Source organism: Fistularia commersonii, chromosome 21 (genome assembly GCF_037954325.1).
Source record: "Fistularia commersonii isolate RoL2024-O1a breed Wild chromosome 21, RoL_Fcom_v1.0, whole genome shotgun sequence".
NCBI lineage: Eukaryota > Metazoa > Chordata > Actinopteri > Syngnathiformes > Fistulariidae > Fistularia > Fistularia commersonii.
Window position 1 is genome coordinate 12,031,493 of NC_141304.1, and position 20,349 is coordinate 12,051,841.

Consider the following 20,349-nt stretch of genomic DNA (forward strand, 5'->3'; position numbering starts at 1 on the left):
ATTGCATGGTTATTTGTAAAACAGGTCTCACTCTGCGGGAAAAGAAACATAAAATCTAGGTGAAAAGAAATGAAAGATTCGATGGCGGAACGGAGCGAGGGGAGGAAATTGTCGCAGGCCCCGATACAGATGTATTACTTGTATATGTTGTGGATCCACCTCTGCGCAGCGCTGTCAGCTGTTTATTAGTCATCCGGCGTGACGTGGACACAGCTGTCTCTGTAGCTCTCTGGGAGGTCAGCGGGACTTGATGGATGTCTCTCTTTTAAGATCGCTCGGCGCCGGAGAGAGGGAGGAGGAGGAGGACCCCGCTCCAGTTATCAATTCACGCTGTGTTCCTTTTCTGCCTTTGCCTAAAACGAGCGGGACCCTTCTCCACAGCAAGACTCCATCATTACCGCATTGAGCTAAGGACGGCATGAAAGAGAATAAGAAAAAGCACCTCTTTCCTTCCTGATCCCCAAGCACCTTTTAAGCAGAAATCCATTTAGCTCTCGCATAAGTGGGAAGGGAGAAATCCCTTGATTTTCTGCACAAGGACTAAATTCGAGGTTAATCCTCACGCTACGTCTTGGGACGCCTGTCTTACAGAGAATCCTCACGCGCGCAACCTGACGCAACAGATGGGCTCACGTGACGACGTTTTTCACGGGGAACGAAAAAAAAAAAAGAAAAAGAAAAAGCAGCCGCCATCACATTAACGCCCTCTCTTTCTTCTTCTTCTTCTTCTTCTTCTTCCATGCAGACAGTGAATCTTATTAGTTATGAGGAAAAACAAATCCTATAAAGGCTCATTGAGGAGGGAAAAAACACGCTCTGTCTCACTTTGTTCGGATATTCCTGCATGACTCTGGCGAAAACTCATCCAGAGATTGATGCGTCTGTCTTTTTCCGCACCTACTGTGACTGCTTGGCGAGGCGCCGGACTCCGCCAGAACGCCACCATTCCTAAATGATGAATGTATACAACGCGACCCAGCAAGGGGGAAGAGCGAATCTCATATCGGGCGATGGAGGAGTTTGATATTGAAAATCATGGGAATTTGGCCCCCGAACACTATTGAAAATCTTTATTCTAATTGCCTGAATGAATCGAACGTACCGTTCTGATAAATCCATTCGGCCTCAAGAGAGAACGGCGTAAACGGAGCGTAACGGTGAAGGGGTTTCGTATATTTACTTCACGCGTGTTTGTCTGGCTGTAAGTAATTTCCATACGCGCATGGTGGTGTTGCTGATTGTTTACTCTGGCAAAAAAGAAAATGAAAAAAAAAAAAGAAAAACCTCTGCTCACAATGTTCACACATCATATCAATGACGCTTTGACAAGATCTTCCACCCACATAATACAAGATATCAAACAATCATAAAGAAGAGCACTTTTTTTTCCAAATATCAGCTACTATATGAAGGAGTGGGAGACAGCGTATTAGTATAGAAAACCATTTTTATTTCTCATAAGGCTGTCTTGTAATGTACTTATCTCTACTGGGGGGGGGGGGGGTAACTGTATATTTCTGCATTGTGACTTCCTCTCTGTTGTTTTGTATACTTTTTCGCTCCAGTAGGTGACCGGGACCATAAACACGACCAAGCAGTCGCTTTCCACTTTCCGGGAAAACAACGCTAACTATCCGATTATAGTCCGGAGTCGTCCCTGCGTTATCCCAGTGGGGTTTTGTCGCCGCCGCTTTCTGACGTGAAGCGGTTCTATACAGTGTTTTTCCTCATCTCTGCGGATATCACACGTTTTTTTTCCGGCTTCACGCCGCCGATAATTCTTTATATCACCCACCGTCCGTGGCTTTTTTCCAGTGTAAGCATCCCCCCGCGAAGCGGCCGTACGCGACCTTACCGTGGCAAAAGCCTCTGCGCGAGTATATTCGGGAGTTGATATTCCACCACGAGGGCCCGAGCTCCTACTACTCTTAAATATACCTCTCATAATTTGGGGTCTGTCGTCTAATATGTAATGTATTCATATATCTATATACACACAAATTATTGTACATACAAAGAAAAAAAAAAGGTGCTCATGAATTTACATCCGGCATGCCCACGGCCGACAGTCAAATCAAACGCTTTTCATGGAGGATGAGGCCGGGAGGTCGAGGCCTCTCGCCGCCAAACGTCTTCAATCGTCCTTGAAATCCCCCCCGCCGTCTCCTCCGGGTCGCTGCCGTGAAGCCGTCCCGGCAGTCGATCAAACACGAAGGCCTCCCACAAAGGACGGGTACCGGGGGGTACCTTCGGTTCCGCCGATGCCTTGTTTCGGGTCCGCGTAAGCTCTTCGGCTGATTTACCTTTCCGGCAGGCCGGGCGAACGTCTTCGCATTACGTTTTAACAACCTCATCATAACCCCTACTGAGCCGCTTCAGTTTTTTTTTTTTTTTTTAATCTTTTTTTTTTCGTCGCGGGAGAAGCAGAACGAGGATACCGAGAGAGTGTGGGTCAGAAACGGCACAGCTGCGAGGAAGAGAAGAGTCACCAACATGGGGGCTCCTTGATCAAACAGGGGATTAGTGTGGTTTCAAATCCTTGGCACCACACGAGCAAAGCTGTTTTATCTGTGTGGATATCCTTTCTGTGGTCCCAGGTAATCCAGTCAGTAGCCGTGGATGTAATAGTTTAGACCGTTTGTTGGCAAGAGAAAGGGTAGATGAGGGGAAGAGCTTGGCACGTAGCCCTGCGGTTGGAGCTCGCCGTTAGGTCCTGGGATGAATCTGTAACACAGAGAGACGAGCAGAAAGGAGAGAAAACACACGTACACTTAGACAGAACAAAGGAATATAAGTGTGCGCGGATTAGGCCCCGAGGAACATCTCGCTTCATGTGTCTGAAAACACGCCGGGTCTTTTTGAACTGCCGAGACTTTGCACAACCCCGTCTTACCTCCTGGTTTCCACCGCTGTGAAACACAGTTTATGAGCGTGTAGATAAAAAAAAAAAAAAAAAAAAAAAAAAAAGGAGTCTGAAACCGGAGGAGCGTTTGGGATCGTCGGGATGCGGCTCTTGCGTAAGAAAATAACCCCCCCGGTGTATTTTCAATCGCCGCGTACGGACGCTTCGTAACGTTCGATTTTATCTCGGAGTTTCTTTTTCTTTCTCTCTTTTTTTTTATTTTTATAAATCTCAGACCGCCACCGCCGCCTCCATCTTGCTCTTGCCCCCCCCGTGTTTGCACCTTCATACCAAACTTTCCAATCATAGCTAAGGATTTCCTCCAACCCAGTAAAATGACTTTGGCTTTGCTAAATGGGATCAGGGCCTCCGCCGTGGAGTCTGAGCCGCCCGTTCATGACTCCGGTTCAGGGACTCTTATTCAGCCTCTGTTACAAAACTGGACACATTTTAACATCGTATTGTCAAACCTCGAGGCTGCTTTAGAATGTCCGGCTTTTCAGCCCAACTGGAAGTTCAGACAGTGTTTTTTTTTTTTTTTTGTTCGTGATGTCTGCGACGGCTAAAATAGTCGAGTTCACCGCCCTTCTGCAGTGCCTCTGCAGCACAACCATGCATATTTTCCTCACTTTTAGTCCTTTCAGGTTTGAAAGTGCCAATCAGAAATCCCGCAACCCTTTTTAACTCCGGCGGCGCCGTATGTCAGCGCGCGGTGTGTCGAGTCCCGGGTGGAATTTTGAAATCGATGTATAATTTCAATACGGTCACGATCGCCGAAAACGATTTTTTTTTTTTTCAGACATAACCCGTGTTTTGCAAAGTCTGACTCGGCGTCAGCATGTTCAACAGCTGCAGGCTCTTTTGCTGCATGGTGCGTCAGCACCTTTCTGCACGCCCGTGCCGTGCCTATCCGATGTCAGCCTCATGGAGAGCGGAGTTTATAGAACACACGCTCCCCCATAACCATCAGACTACAGATGTTACACTCGGTGGCGTGCGTTCCTTCGGAGAACACGCGTGAAGGAACGACAGGCAGAAATGGCAAGAATTCCACCTGAGTCTCAATGTGTTTGCTCCCACAGTCAGGTGTTAATAGCTGTGGGAGCCTCGTAACGCAAAAGGGACAGCGAGTCCCATCGGATGTCAACGTGGCCTCAGGCGGCTGCAAATAAGCTATTGTAAAAACAAACAAACACGCGCAAATGAGAGATTCATGAAAGCTATATTTTCTAGTTAGATGCAACACTTTTGCGATGCCTTTATTTTAGTCGCCATGAAAGCAGCCAGACGCTTGAGCAGAGTCGGATACCCCGGGCAGGCTGGTTCAATCTGCAAGAGGGGAACTAAAACAAAATACAGCTCGGAGGCACTCTCTTTTAAATAACTGCAATTTCCATGGTAATGTGTGAAGTGGAACCTTTAAACTCTCCTTCATCCAGGAGTGAGACACTTTTCAAAGATGGAATTAACCTTCCTAGAGGTACCTTCGACATGATCCCCCCGGTCTCAGGGCATGTAGATTAGAAAGGGCAAAGACAAACATACATAATCTGGAAAGTACGCTATATTATCATTATTCCAACATGGCAGCAGCAGCCAGAGTGCTATCAACCTGTATATCACGATTACTGCTATCATCATTATTATTGGCAGTAATAAGAGGTATTGATAATAAAAATAAGGATGGAAATTACAATAATAACAACAGTGATGACAGAAATTGTAATTTTTAATAATGTCTGCAAGACTTATGGTTGAATCAAAGGTTAAAGTTGCACGGTGTATTTGAGTGGGTTCATTCATCCGTCACCGACAGCTGTTTTATATTTTTTTCCTCTGGTCTCAGCTTTTTTCAGCGAACCGAATCCACGCCGCCACATCTATATTTAGAACGAGGCCCGTGGTCAACTTTATTTTTTTTTTATTCATCGGCATCTTCAGATGACGGCGATGTCATAATAACAGGTCGTCAGGACATTTTTACTCGATATGAAGTCTGCAAAAACGCAAAAATAATAAAGAGCAACTATCGATCGAAACTACCAAAAAATACAAAACATTTATTTGTGTCGCGTTCGATCACAGTGACAGATGGATTTACCAAATCCGGTTTATTTTAATATGAGTAAAATTGCAGTAGACAGTAAGCCCGACCAACAAAGATCTAGCGCAACGGTGACAAAAGGAATAAAGAAGATAACGGTCGTGTTGGAGAAAAATACGCAAAATAGAGCGAAACATGCAATCCCGCAGTTGCCCCAAAATCGTAAGTAAATGAGAAAACGCTGTCGGACTCCGGTATCATCCTTAACTTATCAAACCTCCAACTTGTGCTCAGAAACTGATTAGACAAAGGTTGCGCAAGTTAGTCGATGCGTGAATTTGCCGCACGCTGTATTTCGTCCAATTACCGACTGCGAGAGAAAAACCAAACCGACAAATTCATGTAAAGAAATGCACGTTACATGCAAGTTAGAGGCTCCGGCATGTCAGTGTATTTTAAGTAAAGCCATTACTGCGTCTCCTCTCTTTGAAGATAGTTTAAATGGCTGAAAAAAGCATAATAAGCAACCCTGGAAGAAATATAAGGCTTAAGTAGGGATTGACACTTAAAAGTTCGCTGTGGTCCTGCTAGCCTGCATAATCTTATTTTCGCACATCTTAATTCGGACGTTTTTTTTCTTTTTTTTTCCTCTATTCTGCTTTCTCTCTCTCACCCCGACCAGATGGGGCATTTCCTCATCAAACTTTTCTTTTTTTTTCCCTCCCGCTGCTTCGGTCTGACTCCGCCGACCCACGTTTTACCCTTTCCTCGACACGTGTGAGGATGGTGACATTCCCTTTTCCGTCTCCATTTGTCTTTCCTTTCTCTCTATTTTCCCCCCGTTTTCTCCGCGAACCCTGCGCCGCAACCCTCTGTGTTTACATTCGCGGAGGCGTCTCCTTCGCCCCGAGTTCCGCCGCCCTCCTTTCGGATCGTCTTGATGAGGCGCGCAAAGAATTCCGCCATCTTTTTTTTCCCAGTCCCTTCTACTTTTGCCGAGCTCGGTAGTGAACGTGCCAAAGTTATAATCTCGCCATTCCTACAGTCTGCGCCGTCTCCGATGGATTTATTTAGTTTGACAGACAGCTCTCCTCATTTGCGGTGACAGCCGTCTGCGGCTCGTGTTGACGGTTTGCAGGGAACGGCTATCAATAGCGGTTTCAAAAACTGGAATCGGATGTTTTACCACTTCATTTAGAAGAGGAAGGAAACAAATGGGCGCGAAGTTGCTCCTTCAGTGATTTCCTTAAATCATTCGCGCCTCCGAAATTTAATTGATTTTCAGTTTAATGGCTCCTGAATGCCAAACAGAAGTCGATATTCGTATTAGATCGCAATCATTTCATTTGGAATCCATTGCCAAAGTGGTTTGTATGAATATAAATATTTTTCCTTTAGTTGCTGATGTTGTGCTCAATCTTTAAACCAAAAAGGTGCGAGTAGGAAGAAGGATTCTAGGGGCCGCCAATAACATGATAACACTGACAAAAAAAAAACAAAACAAAACAAAATTATACTTATTATGACAAAAACATTTTTTTACAACACATTTGCAATTTTTGACTTTCTTTTTTTCTTTGTTGTGTGAGTTCTCTGATCCCCAGCAAGGCCCCTGCATCCGATGCATTTTTCTCAGCAAAAATTAATCGCCGTTCCTGTTTTCGACCCCGATCCGACAATTATTGTGAATTCCCGAAACAAAAATATAAACATTAAACGGGCTTGTTGGAACAGATGCTCTTTGAGCATCGTGTCGAGGACGATCCTGACAGTAGCGACGTATTCTCCGTTGCCTCGTGACTATTCGAGGTGCAGCTGTTGCGTTCGGCTCCGGAGCCAACCAGCTGCATCCGTCGCCGGGTCGAGTGACTTCGCCTTTTTCTCTGTACCATTTGGTCCTTCCCATCCAATGATTGTAAACACAGCGTTCCTCTAGGGCTCATCTGCTCAGCATTTGCATCTATATCATCTACAGTGACGCGCAAATGTCGGGACAGAGAATGACCTCTGTCGGAATAAGAGCTGCGGCGTGCGACACACTGAGGCTCGCTTCCTATCAAAGACACAAACCACCAGAGGGTTGTCGCTGCTGGAAGACCTGTGTATGCAAATGCTGTCATTTCAAGCTACGAGCACGAGCGTGACTAAAAGTGCCCTCTGTTCTTTTTCATCCGCTGTCTTTTAAAATGAGCGTTGTTGCAGGTGGCGGTGGGGATCGCTCAAGGATGTCCTGCCCATCCTAACTCGCTGTCTGCGGTCTCATTTGCAGGCGGCGTTAAATTGCGTTTTTTTTTTTTTTTCAGAAGTCAGTTAGTAAAAGAGCACAGAACAACGAGCCGGAGAATACTGAGCAAAAGTAACTCTTCTCTTTCGCACTTTCCCATTTAACAATTATTCTATCTATCTATCTATCTATCTATCTATCTATCTATCTATCTATCTATCTATCTATCTGTCTATCTGTCTATCTGTCTATCTGTCTATCTATCTATCTATCTATCTATCTATCTATCTATCTATCTATCTATCTATCTATCTATCTATCTATCTATCCATCCATCCATCCATCCATCCATCCATCCATCCATCCATCCATCCATCCATCCATCCATCCATCTATCTATCTATCTATCTATCTATCTATCTATCTATCTATCTATCTATCTATCTATCTATCTATCTATCTATCTATCTATCTATCTATCTATCCATCCATCCATCCATCCATCCATCCATCCATTTAAATGATCAAGCAAACAAGCATTGCCTCCAATGTTAACCTGTAATACAACCAGAAGTGACTTTGTTGTTTGTAACATGTATATTTATATTATATATGATATATATATATATATATATACCTCCATTTAAACACATATGCAGAATTGAATAGAATTTGGCTTGGAACATATAAATTATATGTATGTATGTATACATGTATACATGTTTATATATAATATATTTGTATGTATGTATATATATATATATATACATACAAATATATTTACACATAAACACACACACACACATATATATATATATTTATGAATATATATGTATAAATAATATATGTGTGTGTTTGTGTACCTGCATTTATATATTTATATAAATTCATCTACATACGCACATATATATATGTACACACATATAAAATATCTATACATACATATATATATATTAAAAATATCTATGTATATATTATATATATGTATATATTATATATTTTATTTAGATTCTAAAGTATATTAGGATTCAGTCCATGTCTGTGAGTGGAAATATGATATATTGTTGAACCATGACTGAGCGTTCCCATAATAACACGCCTTCAACAATATGTGTGTCGTTTGTGACATATTGTTGGTTTGCGACTATTGTCTTGAAAACAAAGGCTATTCAGCATGGAGGTGTTTCAGTGTGTGATGGCGGGGTAGACGTGGCGCTCGAGCGTTACATAAAAGTCACGAAACGTTCAAGGCTGCACGAAAAAGACCCCCCAGGCTCTTCGGCGGTTACACACACACACACACACACACACACACACACGCATGCACGCTCCCAGATAGAAGACTTCACACAACAATATACATCAATATCTGTTTAATGTGACATTGACATTGTGGAAAGCAAAGAAAATATACGAATAAATTAATCAGCCCAACTGGAAAAGGCCCCTTCCGTTCCAGCCGAGGCGGAAAAAGATCATGACGACTGAAATTTTGGGCTGTCGGACAGCAGCGTGAGCCATTCTTTGATTTTTCCGATCCTAATTGTTAAGGCAATTTGTCGACCGTTTGTGTGCGCGTGTGGAGGTGTAACAGAGTGACCTCTCGGAGAAGTGGAACGTGCCGTGACCACTCGCGGTGAATTTTGACCAACTGAGAAGTGAGATGATGATGATGATGATGCGTCTGCCGGCAGGTCTCTTTTGCTCTGAAATGCCCTCGTAGCTGGTCTTCACCCTTTTCCCTCGGGATTTCTCGGTTCTGCGGCGCAACTGCCGTCTCACGTGCGGCTAAAACACATTTCCTACACGCGCGAAATCGGCCGCGTTTGCGGTTTTGGATAATTTGACCTGTGCCGAAAAAGGATTTTTTTCACCTTGATATTCAAATGGGACTGAGCGCAGTTTCGCCGTCTCCGAATCCGGCGGGTAAGATATATTTTCATTAAAGTATATCTCTTTTGTCTGTCTCACTTAAGGTGCATAATTGTGGAAGCACCAGAGATTGATTGCTCTATTTAGCCGACGGAGCGAGTAATGCAGATCTACGGCGGGCGAGGTGCTCCCCGGCCTCGTGCTTTTTGTGACTCCCACAAACAAAAGGGCCTGTTTGCTGCTACAGAAAAGGCAATGAAGGACTCCCTCTCTGAAAGACATAAAGAAAGAAAAGAAAAAACAGAGGTGTCAGGCACTGGCTTTGCTTGACTTCTTAGTTTTCCACGCCAATTTTTATGAAAAATGAGGGTAAAGTCTGCAGGCGAGGAAAAAAAAAAAAAAAAAAAAAAACAAAAAAATGCGCTCGCGCCCGGTGCATTGTGCCTCACTTGCGACAATTTCAGAGCAAAATGGAAACCTGCTGGTCAAATATAATGGCTGAGAAACACAAAAACAACGGCCAAAAAAAAAAAACAAAAAAAAAACAAAACAAGAAACAATACCGTGTTTTGGCTCGTGACGGAACAAATACAAATGAGGCAATTTGGCCGGAGAGGAAGGTGAACGGGGAATGTTGATGAAAGAAGGGAGCAGAGTGCAGGATAAAAAGGCCTTTCATGTAGCCTTTGGGCTATGTGCTGTTTTGCTTAAACAAAACCCGCCGAGAGAGGGGGGATCAGGATATCAAGTGGACTCTGATAAGAACCACACAAGCAGAGAGGAGGAGGAAGGTGCCTCGGGTTGGGGGGCGTGGGGGTGGGGGGTGGGGGGGGGGGTCCTCGTGCACGTACAGGCACAAACACAGTCTTAATAAAACATCTCCGACGCGCTTTCGCTAACTGGGAGCACATACAAGGAGCGGGTAGCATGTCCCAGATTAGCGCTTAATGGGATTGGCAGGCCGGCGTAAGGAGCCATAATCAGACCTGCACGGCGGCCAAAAGCGAAAACAGGACACGGAACAAAGGAGACAATAAAAAGAAAGAAAGAAAAACCAAAAAAAGAACTGATCCAGCCATTACACACTGATCACAGAGTGCAGGAGTTTGCTACGGTATGTACGTGTGTGTGTGTGAGTGTGTGTGTGTGAGTGCTCCTCAATGCTCCAAAAAATAAAGAGAACACTAAAATAACACATCCTAGATCTGTATGAATGAAATATTCGGATTCAATTCTTTGTTCTTTACATAGTTGAATGTGCTGACAATGAAATCACATAAAAATGATCAATAGAAATCAGATATATGAACCTATGGAGGTCTGGATTTGGAGTCGCACTCCAAATAAAAGTGGTAAACGCATTACAAGCTGATCCAACTTGGATATAATGTCCTTAAAAAAATTCAAAATGAATCAATGTTGCTTCCTAAATGGACATTTTGATTTCACACAAGTGTAATTGGAGCAACATTGTGTTGTATAAGTGTTCCCTTCATTTTTTTGAGCAGCTTATTTGATTGTATAAGTTTGTAATAAGTTTTCTTGTGGGATGTCCGATCTTTTCTCCAAAATCGGATGACCTTTTTTTTTTTGATTTTATTTACGCACGCCGCCTCTGTCGGGTCATAAATATTTAGCGTGGGTGGAGGTGCATTCTGTATTTGTGTCACGCCTGCCTAATCATGCACAGCATGTAAACACACACTTGATTATCTCTCACGGAGTATTTGGGTTAATGAGAAGTCATTGAACATGAGTTGGTCCCACTCCTACTGCCTGCCACTCACTCAAGTGCACACAGCGACGCGAGGCGGGAAAAACAGACAAAAAAACAGCTTGAGAAGGACTAACCTTTACAGAAGCAAGAATGCAGCTCAATTTCTGTTGGCGAATCCTCTGCATTTTGCTTCCGGAAGCTAAAAAGGGGAGTATGGCTGGGTGTTCTGCAAAGAGAGGGTCAAGAAAGAAAGGACACGTGTGTAACGGGCAGCAAAAAGCAGCTCGACCTTTTTTTTTTGTCCATCATGTTTTAAGACTACGATAAAATTACCCCTTTATCTTATCCATAGAAATGACTTTACTTTCCCCAGATGTGCGCATTTAATGCTTTGCCTGATTTCAAGGGAATAATCATGATTTTGGCCCCTGGAAATAAAGTTATTTAAAATTGTGCAAAGGACTGAACTGAGAATTAAAGATGCATTCTTTAGAGTGAATAAAGCGCTGCCGCTTACCTTGACAGGCTGGCAAGGCATCATTCGATCAACGTCTTTCTGAGAAGTCTAGTTCTTTAGGTGGAACGGAGAAACTCTATCTCCCGGCATAAAGAATGTGCAGGACAACCTTGGGAAGCCCCGTGTGGTCTAACCTTCACTGGCTGGTCCCTCTTTGCCTACCGCCGCATTAGTCTCTGCCTCTATTCCAAGTCATCGTCACCAGGCGTTAAGAAAAGGCGGGGGATTTGCCGATCGCGCGCTGGCGGGGGTCGGGGGGGTTGGGGTGCAAGTCGGTTAAATGAATACAAATCGGGCGATCAACCCGTCAAAGAGTTCTGACTCGGAGGCTTGGAGGACTTAACTCCGTCATTATTTTTGCATGACGCACTCCTTCAGTTTACAGAGCTGAAAAGGAAACGGGGAAGTAGAGAGGTTGTTAACTTTATCTGTGAGCCGAGCGCGGCCGGAGGCAGGGCCACCTGTTTGTTTACTGCCGCCTTTAAATTTCTTTTTTTTTTTTTTTTCTTTTCTTTTCTGCCGCAGACTCAGATAGCGTCGCTCGGACCGCCGACCACACAATGAGAGCCGTGAGACAGAGGGCGCGATTCCCCCCCCCCGCCGTGGCCGCCGGGTCCTTTGTCGTGAGGCGTATCGCCCAAGCCCGTCTTTTCTACCCGCACCATCCGTTGCCGCGCGATTGGATCAAAAAAAGGTTGATTCAAAATTAAGCAGGCGGAGAATCCGACCGTCCCGGCATTTGAGGATAATACAGCAAAACCCAACGTGAGCGTGGAGGGGTTAGAATATACACAAATGCAATACAAACACAGTCACATGTGTATCGATGATATTTTTCTGTATATGTGGATGAGCGTGTCTTTTGCTGGCGAGGTCTCACCCTTGTGGTCTTGATTTTATTTCCCGAGGAGCACATCCATCCAGAGTTATCGGGCAGAGTCTTGCACTCTTCTCCCTCCAGACACGGCTCCATCTCGCACCACCATTTCCCAATTACGATGGACGCTGGCGAAGGGGAGCACACATAGGCGACGACGAAGGTTATTACCGCGCGATGGCAATCAAGATATCCGAATTGATTTTTTTTTAAATGCGGACAGATTCATCACAATGTGAAAAAAAAAAAAAAAAAAGTCAAACAGATGGAGAAACCTCCCACGCAAGCACACGCTTCATTTTGGCACTCTTGTGTTTACACACACACACACACACACACACACACACACACAGAGGAGCTTCAGAGCAACGTTGGTTTTTTTTTACATCTCTAAGTGAATTTCCTTCCTGCACTCCAACCTCAGAGCGATAGTTAGCTGGTGCACGGTTGCTTCGCCCTCGACAGCGATGTTAAATACGAATAGAAATGAACCATTATTTTGTTTTGATATAGCTACATCGCATGTAGGGAAGCAATCTCATTTTTAATCAAAACTAATTGCCTCTCATTACCGTTGACGATATTCTTCCTCCGGCGATGTGACAAAAAAACAAATATGTATCTTATCTTCTCGTCGCTCTCTTCACCGCCCCTGTGTTTTTTGTATGTTCCCAAATAATTTGAACATTCTACGCTAAACATATTCAACAAAGAACAATGAAAAAAAAAAAAAAAACTACTGCAAAAGAAGAAAGTAAGGGGTTATTATATTTGTGATATCGCAAATATTCTCAGTTTGCAAATATTGTCATGGTGTGCAGTGTAATGCAGCATGATGCTAAGATCATCAAATAGGGGAACATACCCTTATTTTTGTTGTAAACTTTGCATAAATATATATAATCTTTACCAGCAGGTACACTGTACATTTGCATAAACTTGTGTTACTTATCACTATCTTAGAATAGGCTTTTCAAGAGGGAGACAAAGTTACATCTGGGATAAGATAAGAATAATACAGAAAATAAGGAGTAAGCAGATAAATGGCGGGATATTTGCACAGAATTTATAAACATCTACGATTCTGATATGATTGCATTACTTTTGAAAACCTTGAAAATTGAATGAATCAGTGACGTGCGGTCAGCTGAGGCTTGGAGAGGTGGTGCCTCACTTGTCAATCTTGGAAAGAAAAAAATGTCAATGAAAAAAGAATTAAATAGCTATATTATCCAGTGTTTTGCACTGTAAAGGTATTTTTCAATTAACTTCCCCAGTTTTTTATTGAAAATCACTGGATTTTCACATTTACTTTTCAAATACTGAGAAGTATGTGGTGAGGCTGGAGACTCATGAGTCTCAATGTAGATCGTGCATTGACGGCTGACTGTTGGCATGCTCTGCAATAAGACCGTATAACTGTTTCTCTGCATGTCACTATTAAAATGTTCAAACAATTTTGCCGTATGAACTACATTTCCAATGTAGTGTTTTTTGTCAACAACTATATGCGATCATAAAACGTCTGCAAAGAGCCACTAAGTGAGGCACGCAATTCTCCTGCCTCATGGTAGGGGGCGCTTACGATTCCAGGCGATTCTTCTTGTAACTTTTCGGCTTATTCGGTGAATAAGCTACTCCGTAGGGCTCGTATTTTTGTAAATGTGATTGCGATAAAGTCGGTGCCTCACCAGCCATGAACCTCACTGCACGTCACTGGAGTGAATTTAGGGGGGGGGGGGGCAACCTGGACTGATTGCCAGCCAATCACAGGGCCACATATAGAGATATAAGCCCATTCATTTTCTCATTCACACCTCCAGGCAATTTCATCTTTGATGAACCCATTCCATTATTTTCGGACTGTGGGAGGAAACCTGCAAATCCGTGGTTAATCTATTTCTGCATTTTCTTTTCGAGTCTTTCGCAAAATCCGCCTTTCTTTTCTGCTCGCGTTTCTAAACTCGCGGGCTGATCATCGGTCGACGGCGAGTATGAGCAACACGCCGTGTCTAACGGCTCAGAGGTTAATCAAGTGAAGTCCCTCGCTGAAACCAGTTTCCTACAGTCACGCTTTTTGCCGCTTCCTCCTCCAGCCCTTTAGGGGAAACTGAACGAGTGCATCCACAAACCAGCTGTGAACCCGACCTTTGGCTTCCCCCGTGGATGTTTACCTTAATCACCGATTACCACGCGTCGGTTCATCGTCCACCGAGCTCCTTCTATCTCGCTCTTTCTCTCTTCGGCTCCATTCACTGGATAAATTTGCTTTTCACGTCGTAATCATGTTTATATTCAGCTGTTTAGGTGCAGTAAAAGACCGTATGCAAGATGCTCTTGTTAAGAGGGAAATTATGAAAAGGCCGGAGGAGGTGCGTTTAATCAGTTCAATTGAGTGATGATGTGCTGCTAAGCCGGCGTTTAGTCCCTTCTTTATACTGCAGGGAGTCGGGCGGAAAATAGAACTTGTTTTTCATTATGCCACCACGCAATGTGGCTTTCTCTCTCCGACGATGGAAACGCAGAATCGACTGGAAATTGGAAAATGGCGAAGTGATGGTGGCGCGGGGGGAAAAAAAAAAAAAAATCAATTTCTTCAGATGGGAGCGGTGAGAAAGTTTGGAAAAAGAAGACGACAAGGAGGCAAAAACAGGAGGAGGAGATGAAGACGTCGCCTCACATGGGCGGCTGAAACCTCGATGGCACTTTGAAGGAAATTGTCATTTTAAGTTGCGAAAGAGCTACACTCCCGTCACAATAGACAATTACTTCACAGATAATCCATACGCTCTTATTTCACATTTAATTTCTCTGTATTGTTGCAGACCGGCTTTAACAACCGCCGTGTCTTTTCATCTTGTGGACTGTGCCGATCGATTTGTATTCCAGAGCGGATCAAGTATCTGGAGTCTTGATTTGAGATGTTTGGATAATTAGCGCTGATGTCGCGTGGCTGGCGGAAACTGATCATCATGAGATAGGGTATAATTAAGGGTTTTTTTTTTTATTCATCACTTCACATTTTCCAGTAAAACATTCTTTTCAGCATCGGTGACTCTTACGCGGCTTCCCTCTTGCTCCCTTTTGGCCGGACTTGTATGTTTTTTGTCGAAGAATCGCGACACTGCTGGATCCTCCGCCCGCTATCTTCTGGTGCGCTGCTGGTTTTAGCATTCTGATGCCCACAAATGGTCCAAGTTCACAAACCAAATGAGCTTTCTTATAGTTCCTAGGAAGCATTTATGGAGAAATCGCTCCGCCTCGGGAGCTCGTCATTTAAACTGAGGATGACGAGCGCAATGAGCATGTGGCATCAAATTAAAAATTTTTCTTAAACCGAGAAATTCATTCTCGCTTTGGCTTTTTCACGCCTTGAAAGAAAAAAAGTGTAATCGGCGTACCAATCAAAGTTGGTTTAGAATGCCAAAGCCCTGCTTTCAACCTGGTTTCAACATACGAACGTAACCTTGTTGCAGTTGAAACATGCTTTTAAAGCCATGAGCCAGCACATATTTTAAGGTCCATTTGCAAATCCCTTGGAGCCATGACATCATCCAGGAGGAGGGAATGAGGATTTTTCTATCATTGCCAGTATCTGCTGGTAAAGCCTGCCTGGATAGTTGCTGTTTGTAGAGTCATTTTTCCATTATATCTCATTTTTTAAGACATCTCCATTGGAAAGCACAATAATATTTTCATTATTTTCGTTATCGTTTTTAACCCGCGGTATCGTGAACGAATGGCGGGAGTTCATGTTTCCCAGAAGAATATTGTCCATGTTGTCCTGCAGCTTCTCATCTTCCCAAAGGGAAGTTGAGGTGTCTTGTTTTCACCAGGTAAACAATGCATACACACCTGTCAGACCAGTCAAGCTCCTTCCTTTCATCATATTCACAATCCCACTCCAGGGGCTTCTGGTGGTGGACAGAGTTCAACGCGTGGCCCCCCCGGCTCCTCCACAGCCACACAATCTTCCTCCACAAATTGAGCGGTATCATTTTTTTTCCGTCGCACTAACCCAAGGCCAGATTATACTTCCACAGACCACTTTTGTGATCCTGCAGATCAGGAGCGGGTGGTCTGACCCGCTCGTCTCACCATTATTGTTTGGTCCATGTCGAAATTGCTCACATGGTCTCACAAATTGTAACAGAACAAATATTCTCACTTGCTGCCCGTTCCATTAGGGTTTTAACCAGATAGTCCATGTTATTCACTTCAACGGTCAAGGATCATTGTTTTATGACTGTATTTTAACACATGTTCTGTATTCTGGCCAGTAATGGGTGAATTTTATCCTCGACCGTTGACAAATTTACAAGGTGAACATGTAAATGGTAAATGGTCTCTACTTATGTGATGTTTTCACGCCGCACAAAGTCAAAGTGCTTTACGCTGGATTGTTTTCGCACACCGGTGGCTGCCGTGCAAGAAGCTAACCGGACTTTCGGTAGCAAGTTTCAGAGTCTTGCCCAAGGATACTTCGATGCGCGGAGGAGGATCTGGATCAGAACCGCTGACCTTCTGTTAGGAAGGAAACCCGCACTACCGACAGAACCGCAGTCGCCCCGTTTAGTGCTCGTTCTCAAACTCCTGCTGACAGTTTTGGGTCCTCAGACACAAGGAGAATTCCACGACCATGTGGTTTTGCATGACGTGGTGATTCTATTTTCATGGTATCATCCATCATCCATTATCTTTACCGCTTATCCTGCAGTCAGGGTCGCGGGGGTGCTGGAGCCTATCCCGCTTGTCATTGGACGAGAGGTGGGGTTCACCCTGGGCTGATCGCCGGTCGATCGCAGCGTGCCATTAAAAGTCTTAAATTAAAATCAACGCATACGGTAGAAGGTCATCCATTGTTATAATTTACACATTAAATTCAAAATGTGCATTTTTCTGACCATGCTGGTTAATATGGTGATATTTTCCAATTTGGTAATACATACATTGGGTTATAATCCCAATCTTTATCTTGATAAGCCACAGAGACAGCAGAGTACTGTAGCTCACGTCGTCCTCGCTTCAATCAAGAACAAGAACCCCTGGGACTCCCTTCAGGCCCAAACTGCCTCCGCTAGTTTTCTGTCCAGACCCACGGCTTCTGACCTGGAGGTGCCGGCTCTTACCCTGACATTCGACCGCAAGCTACCGCAACGCCACCTAGGTGTCATGTGGCGAAGGGGCCGACAGAACTACATCGTCCAACAAATGCTGAGAAATGATCCCGAGGTTACCGTACCCGGCACCGTTCACCACTGCGCCCAGAAATCTCAGAAGGAAACCATGAAGAATGGAATTGGTCACAAACAACCCCAACACTCACTGAAATTATTTTGATGACATGCTCAGAATGCTGACACTCTCGAACATTTCTGCACTTTGTTCTGTATATTTGTGCACCTTGTCCTCGCTACTTAGCGGTTCGGCTTTTGCACCCTCGCTACTTTGCGGATTTTTTAAAATTCGGTTCTCGTGATTTATATGACTTTTTTTTTTTTCATGTTGAAATAGCCATATTCTAGCCAAGGATGAAAAAAAGCAGTAAAAAAATATAGTAAAATGCATAAACTAAAATTAATTTTATAAACCAGATCTCCTTTGCTAAACAAACATACCCAGTATCGCCAACTCCCGCCCCAACCACTGTACCCACGCGAGATCTCGTACGGAATAACAACACCCTCATGACTACATACCCTGCAAAATATATGGCTGTTTATAAAACCATTTTCAACCAGAAAAAAGAAAGCAGAGGCAGCAACTGCCTAGAACGATGCTCGTATGCTCGTATGCTTATTTAAGCATACGAGCACACAACTGCGCCTGCGCTTGTGCTGTATCAGGGTGTGGGAAGCGTAATACGGTCGACGGCGGGTTGATAACAGTTTGCGCGAGGTTCGTAAAGGGTTGAGGGTTAATATATCTGTAAGTACCATCAAAATGAGCACGCCCCCGCTTCGAGGAAATTCAGCTTTCTCAAGGATAGTAAGGGTCCACTGCATACCGATACACGATATATGAGAAGCTGACAACACAATGCTGAGGATAGACCGGTATTCCACATCAGTAAACATGACGCGCAGTCGGGTAGGATGATGTGAGCGCGGACATATTGCGACCGAGGCCGCGGCCGGACCGGAACGTCGGCCCCTGACCTTGACCGCCGGAGAAGAGCCAATTCCGGGCCGGAATCCATGCATCACTCTCTGGTGGCCGCTGACCTCTAACAGTTCCTTACTTTTAACTACTCCCTCTGCAGTCGTCAGCACGGAGGGTATAAGATTTGTTCCGACATCAGCAAACTTGACCCCCCTCCCCGTCAGCCGTGGAATGCAGCTTACCGTCCCATATCCTTCCTTTTTTTTCCCACCCGCAATTCCCAGATGGATCCTTTAAGAATCCGAGCCTTCAGTATGATTTAAAGCTCCGATTCCAATTAACACAAACCTCACATTATCATGAAAAGGCCCACTCTATACTGTCACATATGACAGATGGGCTTGGAGTAATCGGGAAACAAGGACTGGATGTTGCAAGATGTTAGCCGTGCATCAGGCTGCTTTGATGAACAAACACCCGAGACAGGGACTTGAATTGATTGAAAAACATGAAATGATGGACCTTTTACAAGTGCATCTGTCAGATTACTGATGAGTGGGCTCTGTGATGGATTACACATCGCTGCCAGGAAGCGGAATATTTGAACACCTTGACGGATGAGAAAGATGATTGATTTTCCCGTGTTACACACGTTAGCGGATATATTAGTGGGCGAATGTCTTTTAACTTGCTGTGGATTTAACTTCCTTCAAATACATGCCCTGAGCTATATATTTTTGGGGCGGGTTATGTAAATCGGTCACACGGAGTCAAGATCGGGCGCGGAGAGAAATTAGATCGTAACTTCTCCCCCCCCCCAACGTTAAAGCTGAATTTGCAATTGATGTCAAGGGTCGGCGCATCAGTGACACGATCCTCAGTCGGAGGCACGGTCGCGTCTGTGTTTAAGCAATTAGCTTGTAACTGTCTCTTACCTATGGCCCCATCAGTTTAAATCATCATCGGGAGCGTCTAGATCGCATCAATCAATCTGTCACTGAACTGTTTGTTTAGAGACATTTCCATCTTAATGAGACAGAGGTTTAATGGTGACAGAGTGCACGCATTGTGCAAACAGCAGGTCAAGTATCCGGTGGCTTACAGGAGCTTGTAGTGCGTAATTATGATGGCGGTGACTTGAACCCCTGAACTCTGGGTCAGTTTATCCGTGTCATTATTTAGATGCATTGTCTCCCAGTCCTTTCAGAGAAGATAGAACCACGGTTTCGATTACACGTTCTGAAAATACTCTTCTCGTTTTTTGTTCGCGCAAATTCCGTGACTGCCTGGAAGTGGAATGAAACCCCCGGCAACCGAAGGAAATCCTCCGCCGATTATTTTGTTTGCCAAGAATGCTACTGCATGTCTCTTGTTTTGTTTGACAGCGGGATTATGCACAAAAAAAAAAAGCTAAAAAGACAGAGTAGATCATGATATTTTTGCAGGAGATACAGATATTTATAGTAATATCTCAAGAGATGTTTTGCAGAATTTCGAGGTTTGCATTTTCCATATATTCCTTAGGTTTCGATTTTTCATTCAGCACATGGTCAATGCATCTTTGAGGTAAAGCCAGTTTTAAGAAAAAAAACAAGCAGAATTACATTTTAAATTGTAACCATGTTTGTTGGGGAATCAGTGACACATTGTGCATACGGTGTTGGTGAGTGGGTGCAGTAAATATACCAACGGAATATTTTTTTTCGGTGGGATTTTTTTTTTTCTCTCTGTGGGTTAAAAAAAGCGACTTCCACAAAACTCCCACCAAAATGAAAAAAAAAAAAAAAAAGTCTTGTTTTTCAGTTTTATTTTTGGCTTCTCATTCATTCGGCGCAGACGATTTATTTTCCCGGCGGCGAGGGGAGCCGGGAGATAGAAAATAAAAAAAAAAAAAAAAAAACATTGCCATCGTAGGCTAAGTAAAACAAAACAACGGAGACCTTTCCACTCCAGCTGAGGGTCAGATTCTCGCCCGGCGGGTTGAAAGGTGGAGAATCCAGTCACATCTTAGAGGCCCTCAGAGCTCGGCGGGACGCGGCAAAGATGGCGGCCAAAACCCCCTCAATCTTTATCTCCCAACTTCACAAAAAGACA

At 44.0% G+C, this 20,349-nt stretch overlaps 1 protein-coding gene across 4 annotated transcripts in view; it reads right to left on the reverse strand.

The window, feature by feature from the left end:
- Positions 1–1,432: 1,432 nt before the first annotated feature.
- Positions 1,433–20,349, reverse strand: part of tafa1b (TAFA chemokine like family member 1b) — a 136,728-nt gene continuing 117,811 nt past the window's right edge. The window contains exons 4-6 of one of the 4 annotated variants that reach the window (XM_086168642.1): positions 12,157–12,281; positions 10,894–10,985; positions 1,433–2,724 (exon numbers count right to left, since the gene is read on the reverse strand). In XM_086168642.1, the coding sequence (XP_086024768.1) occupies positions 10,959–10,985; positions 12,157–12,281 (152 nt within the window). In that variant the 3' untranslated portion in view covers positions 1,433–2,724; positions 10,894–10,958. Of the gene's footprint in view, positions 2,725–8,529; positions 9,314–10,893; positions 10,986–11,530; positions 12,282–20,349 lie in introns of those variants that run through there. The other 3 variants (XM_086168643.1, XM_086168644.1, XM_086168641.1) reach the window with 3 other exon arrangements.